The 6,887-nt window shown below is 43.4% G+C and overlaps 2 protein-coding genes across 2 annotated transcripts; one reads left to right on the top strand and one right to left on the bottom strand.

The window, feature by feature from the left end:
• Positions 1 to 1,767: 1,767 nt before the first annotated feature.
• Positions 1,768 to 2,163, bottom strand: LOC142473412 (histone H2A type 1-like). The gene has a single exon (XM_075580658.1). It carries the CDS (start codon positions 2,161 to 2,163, stop codon positions 1,768 to 1,770), a length of 396 nt encoding a protein of 131 aa, XP_075436773.1.
• Positions 2,164 to 2,489: 326 nt separating this feature from the next.
• On the top strand, positions 2,490 to 2,870 carry LOC142473411 (histone H2B 1.1-like). Its single transcript, XM_075580657.1, has one exon. The coding sequence runs from the start codon at positions 2,490 to 2,492 to the stop codon at positions 2,868 to 2,870; it is 381 nt and encodes a 126-aa protein (XP_075436772.1).
• Positions 2,871 to 6,887: the final 4,017 nt, after the last annotated feature.

Below are 6,887 nucleotides of genomic sequence, written 5' to 3'. Positions count from 1 at the left end.
TTGGAGTTCATCCCTTGGATGTCCTGGAGGAGACCAGTAAAGTAAGCTGGGTGTAACCTGACCAAACTGACAACCCTATCCCTGCCAGTATGACTAGGACCAATGAGCCACAGCACAGTCGGCAGTTCCGCAATACCTTGCTGTCAGATCAGAGCTTAGACGGCATGTGGCAGCACGCTGCCAAACCGGTCATTGAGTCCAGATCCGATTGGCTTGTGAGTGCCGCCAGCTCCCATACATGGAACAGAGCCCCGGGACTCCGGACTGACCATGGACGGGGGTATTAAAACATTTAATAAGTAATGTGTTGGGGCTCAGAATAAACTGGTGCACGCTTTGTACAGAGTATTTTCATTGCCTGCCACATTTAGCTACAACTGATTGTGTGTTAAGTGCACACTTTTTTTTTTTTCTATAATAAACAGGGACCTGAGACTCTGGTAAATAATTACATATTTTGCCTAAATTATCCAGTGATGTACGCACATAGATGGGATTGCAATTGAGTAATGGGTTAATATAAACATATTGAAAGTACTTTGTGCAGGAGAAAGGTGAGTTGGCTAGAGTAGCCGTGTGTATTAACCCTGGTTGCATATCACATGCTCATTTGTGTGCGGTCCGTGACAGATAGTATATGGGCCACATGCTCACAGATGGACCGTACATGACATTGCTGTTCCTCAGATTTAAAAAAAAAAAAATGACAAGGGACAGGATCTGTAATTTTTAGTTTATAGCACAGAGTATATTAGTGTTGCAAAAATAAATTCTGATTATTGTTCTTGCTCATAAAGGAATTAATTTGATAAATTGTACCTCCAAAAAATTTGTGCTGTTTATTTCGAAGACCAGATGCTGTAATTATGTGTTCTGCCTTTTGGTTATTGAATCTTTCTATACCATTATGCTATTTTATTTTCTAACATGTCAACATTAATTATATTATGACTTGATTTTGCATGTTCGAGGGCAATCTGTAAACAACGTTGGTTGAATATTTTTTTTTTTTTTAATTGTTCTTGCATCAATGTTACTCACTTGTCTTTAATGATACATTATATACATTTTCAGTATAATACACCTTCATGACTTGCGAATTTGTGTCCGAAATAAAACAGGTTTTAGCCTTTACAAGCCAAGTAATGAAGATACCGATTTCTAATCCAACAGCGCCACCGTGTGGTAAATTGTTTCAAGAATAGACTCCTAATACCAACACGTTGCGCCTTTTGTATAATCACAAACAGAAACAAACACTACTTTATAGTGTATTAGCCATGCTACACTACTTTGTTTTCATTTATTTAGCGATGAACTAGAAACAGTTTTTTTGTTTAGCTTTATAGTTATGGTTCCAGCAAACTAAATGCACTTTAATCAGTTCATCAATTTTTTGGGATTTTTTCCTTAAAATCATCATGTCTGTAATTAAAGTTCACCCCCAAGTTATATATACAGTAGGTGCCTTTATGGTATTAAATATTGATTTGCTTTCTGCAGTGTCGTATCAAACGCAGTACTGTTTCTAATGACAGAACTGACACCTCCACATACATGGACTTAATTATACATTACTTTACAAATGAAGAGAACTATTATCATAAACAATTAAAGTGACTTAGAATGGAGATAGAAATATAATAAACACATGCCCTGCAGGAAATGTGAAATACTATAACGCTTTTTTGATGTTGTGGGTGGCTCTGAAAAGAGCCTTTGTGTTGGGTATGTGGGGATCTCTGCTCCTGGTCTCGGGGGTGAAGCTCACTTGCTGCTCTTGGCCGGTTTGTGGCTCTCGGTTTTCTTGGGCAGTAGCACGGCCTGGATGTTGGGCAGGACACCCCCCTGAGCGATGGTGACCCCTCCGAGCAGCCTGTTCAGCTCCTCGTCGTTCCGCACAGCGAGCTGCAGGTGCCGGGGGATGATGCGGGACTTCTTATTGTCCCGGGCGGCGTTACCGGCCAACTCCAGGATCTCAGCGGTCAGATACTCCAGCACTGCGGCCAAATAGACCGGGGCTCCGGCTCCCACACGCTGAGCATAATTTCCCTTCCGAAGCAGCCTGTGCACACGGCCGACTGGGAACTGCAGCCCAGCCCGAGATGAGCGAGTCTTGGCCTTAGCGCGAGTTTTCCCGCCTTGTTTGCCTCTTCCAGACATCGTGCATCAGTCACACAGCAGCTCGGGTAACAGGAGAAGTGACAAACCCCGCCCCCTGTGCCCTTATTTATACACTCAGAAAGCAGCTGAACTCCTCTGTGATTGGTCAGTTTTGAAAACAGACAATCAGTTCCATAATCTTGTAACCACCAAGCATCTAATTTGAAAGAAAACTGATGATGTCATAAACGGTCACATGATAAAGTCAGCCAATAGAAGAACAGAATGCAGGGGCTGCTAGTTTGCATAGGACTCCTATAAATAGAGCTGCTGGGGGTTTTGGGGACATTGTTTCTCTGCTGTTTGGAGAGGAAGCATCGCCCGACATGCCTGAACCAGCCAAGTCTGCGCCAGCGGCCAAGAAGGGCTCTAAGAAAGCCGTGACCAAGACCCAGAAGAAGGATGGGAAGAAGCGTAGGAAGAGCAGGAAGGAAAGTTACGCGATCTACGTGTACAAAGTGCTGAAGCAGGTTCACCCTGACACCGGCATCTCCTCCAAGGCCATGGGCATCATGAACTCCTTTGTGAATGATATCTTCGAGCGCATCGCAGGGGAATCGTCCCGTCTGGCTCATTACAACAAGCGCTCGACCATCACTTCCCGGGAGATCCAGACCGCTGTGCGCCTGCTGCTGCCGGGAGAGCTGGCCAAGCACGCCGTGTCCGAGGGCACCAAGGCGGTCACCAAGTACACCAGCGCCAAGTAACCCCGACCTCATCACTGACCCACACACACAAAGGCTCTTCTAAGAGCCACCCACTTTATCACTATAAGAGATATGCTCATATGTCATCTGTGCTCGGGATAAAAGGGAAGTGTTCTATTATACATTGCACTTTTTCAGTTATTTGCTTTTGTAACTATTATATATTATAAAGTATCTTATGTGATGTATTTTTAGCTCTATGGCTTCCTACCCAGCCACGTGTTTGCTGCACTTGTGCTGTTTTGTTAGTAAGAGGCGGGAGAACCGCAGACAAAGTGACAATCGCCGAGAATCCCCTTCAGATAATCTGCAGTTCACACACATCCCACAGGGTGGCGCTGCTGTGTTAGTAATGGAGTTCGTGCTCGGGAAGTGGGATTTGGGGTTAATAACCTGCGATTATTTTCCCTCATTTACTTTTTTTGAGCCTCACTAAAATACAGATTATATGTGCACGTGTCAGAATAAGTGTGCATGAAATGATGCCCTCACACCCGCATGGTATATAACGCATCTGATCGGGGGAAAATCCTAGTGCAGTTTGGGATTAGTAACAGACCATGCAATCCGTGTTTGCCACATGCGTTAGATACGAGCACATTCATTTGCATTATCAGAATTGGCCTTTTATAGTTTGTCGCACATTTTTTATTCCATTTACATAAATGTAACAAGTGATATTTCTCATTGTCCTGTTGGGTTGGACATTAGTTTAGAAATCGGTCAAATCTGCATTAAATAGGCTGGGAGGTGTTACATTAAAGGCTTCTATTGTCACCTTGTTCAACCTGTTATCAGGGATTGCACCTTTTTAGTATAAAAACAAGGCTGAGCAACATGTGTTCCCTCAGATTTCAGTAGCAGTTGATGTGGTTTTTTGATAACTTGTCAGAACTCTAAATCGCAAATATTTATCACGTCCTGTTTTTTTTAATCCTAAAACCACACACAAAAAAAAAGCAACACAAATATACAGAGAATGTAAAAAGGGCCAAAGGATTTAATATCTGCCATTCATACACAGACCACACGGTGGCGGTATTGCTTTGGCACTAACGTGTATCCCGGAGACCTGGATTTCTCACATGATCTGAATCAGGTTTCACCCCCAGATAGTTCTGTGACACACTGCACGTTGTGTGGCTTCCCTTAATAGAATTGGTGTGAATTAAGTCCAAATCAATAGGACTCTGACATTGCTGCATCATTCTTGATACATTTAGGTTTAATCCCTTGAATAGCCCATAATGTAATGAAAAACATTGAGTAAAATCCTGAATTTGCAAAATGATCACTGAGCAAAACACACAAATACATGTACAGGTGCTGAGACTGCCAGAGATGCCACATTCCCCATAACATCTATAGAGGGAGAAAGGCAGCAAAACACAAATGTATAACTCGCATTAATAAGAAACACTTGGGCTGTTCCTTCACTATCCCAACATCACTTGTGAAACTTTTACATCTATTCAATTTCTGTCTCTATTCTAAATCCAAGCTCCGTAATATTCATTCAAAGATCCCATGTTATTCCAGTCACATTGTTTTGCACAGTTTGGTTGCCTCATTCCTCTGCCCTTAGTTATCATTACACTCAATGGGATCTGCCCAAAGTAATCATGGCCGCCGAGTGCATCGTCTATCATCTCTATGGTGACCGAGACTCTTTTTAATGCGCATGCGCAGTAAGGTCTTCATTGCACTACATTACTATGCATGTCCTTGACTCCCAGCTTCACTTCCCCGGAACTACATCTCCCGTGATCCCCCGCGCACCGGGCTTTAGTTCGGATGCTGCACGGTGGGTGAATGTGATTCATGTAATAAGACGGAGGAGCAAGAGGAGAAGCAGCGGCGGCCATGTACCTAGCGCTGTGCGGAGGGGGTGGGAGGAGGTGGGGTAAGGGCTCTGTGATAGCTTTCTATGTGACCTCATAGTTTAATGTCATCCATCATTGTCAGGAGGATAATGATTTCTCTGCTAATTAGTCTCCACAAATCTCCCACTGTAAGGTGATCCTGGTTAGGCAGCTTATCCCATCATCGTCACTACAGACACATAATGGTGAGATGGAGAAGTGAATGGACTCATTATACAAATCTGTTATCTGAGATGTAGGTTTTGCCTTTTTATTTATATTTATTTTTATTTATATATTACATTTTATTTTGAATTCCTCAATGTTTCCTCTTATGGAGAAACATTGACATAACATCATGTTTGAAACCTCTTAGAAAACTCTTATTTTTATAGGAGCTGTTTATCCTTAATCACAGCAACATTGGGGAGTAGCACAACCATAAACTAGGAATCTGTGGGTGTGCAAAATATCTCCCCCTCCCCACCCCAAAATAGTGGGGTTTAAAAACTCCCAATAACACGTTTCTATTTAATTTTCCATTGTCTAGGAAACGTAACCTTGAGAAACGAGATGCCAACGGTCTACTGTGCATGCAAAGCCCAGGAGAGAAACAGACGCACTCCCAGGAAAAGATCCGTCCCTCATCTCACAGCTGGTCCTGGGGAGGTGAATATTATTTGCAGGTTGTGATATCAGTCACAGGAGACAAGGACACTTAACATCGGGAACACACACACACACACACACACATTTTGAATGAGGTCGACAGACGGCGCTACCGACAGTTTAGGCACAAACTCACCCAAACAGGGAATCCTTTCTCAACTAGGTGCCAGGCGCCGCTTCCAAGGCTAACCCGGGAGGCTTCCACGCTCCGTCCGCTGTGGGTAGCGCAGTAATCCAGGGATGATATTTGCACTATAGCAAGTTCAAATCGCCTGCTCGCCTCCACTTACACGCCTCACTTTGGTTTATCTCCGGCACAAACCTCGGATGGCATAGTAATGAGAAATTGGCAGCTCTTTACAGGGTATATTTCACAGAACATGTATATGCATTTAGCATAGGGACCTGCTATTGAGACTTACCTTGAAGTTGGTTACCAAGCTTGGCATTATTTGATCAAAGGATGTAACCAAAAGTCTCCTTTGTCTTCTAGATTTAGTTTTCACTATGTATATTTATTTCCTCATTTATTGCTACCCAATGATTGAAGTGCAGGGAGTAACTTTCTGCCTTTACATAGGTTACCTGTCTTAATAGCAAAGCATGGAAGACGGGGTGCTGACTAATCACCGAGCAGAGGCTCGTCTGATCGGCCAATCCGGGACACAGGAGGTGACTGTGCCCCTAAGACACCCCACAGAGGTGGGTTTGAAGAGGTGTGGGAAATTCAAACTGACAAATAGAAATTGTACCTACGGGGCTTATACCCAGCAACGGTTCCCCAAGACAACCCAATATATCCCTCAGAGATAGGCGCCTCAGAATCTGGACTGAACAATTGCGCCACTCAGTGAGACATTGTTCCCCAGACCTGAGTCAGCACTCCTCCCCACTCCTAACAATGGCTGGGGCACTTCCCCACCCACATTCCTGATAGCAGGACCCTATCTCTGTGTGTGCAGGCTCGCTGAGTGATTACCAGCCCTGCACACATGGGCAACAGCAAAACATACTCATTCTAATCAGGGAGGTACATAAACACAATCACATTATTCTCTGGGATACTGGGTTAACCCCCTGAGGATCCCTTAAGATAGGTAGGGACAATGGGTTAACCTTTATTAATATGATCCCCATTGGCCCATCTTTTAATCATTGTCTTATAAACTTAGCAATTACACCAGACAGAATAAAGCACAGGGGAGAGGAATATACACTGGCGATAATTGTGCTATGCTAAAACAATGGTGTGGTAAATTATGGTACAATGCACAGTTAAAAAAACAAAAAACAAATACAGACCGGCGCCTTACAGAGTCCAAATAGGTGATATATAGAAAGTCCAATGGATGGCTTGGGATATCCAATAAATGGTGATCTAGTCCAGTGGACAGCAGATTCCTCAGCAGCAAAATTGATATGCCATGCAGGGAAGACAAGAGAACAAGATCATAGTGTAACAAAATATGGTTAGAACATATAACAT

This window comes from Ascaphus truei (assembly GCF_040206685.1).
Source record: "Ascaphus truei isolate aAscTru1 chromosome 12 unlocalized genomic scaffold, aAscTru1.hap1 SUPER_12_unloc_1, whole genome shotgun sequence".
NCBI classification, from domain to species: Eukaryota; Metazoa; Chordata; class Amphibia; order Anura; family Ascaphidae; genus Ascaphus; species Ascaphus truei.
The sequence above is the reverse complement of the archived record's forward strand: the minus strand, read 5'-3'. Positions and strand labels throughout refer to the sequence as shown.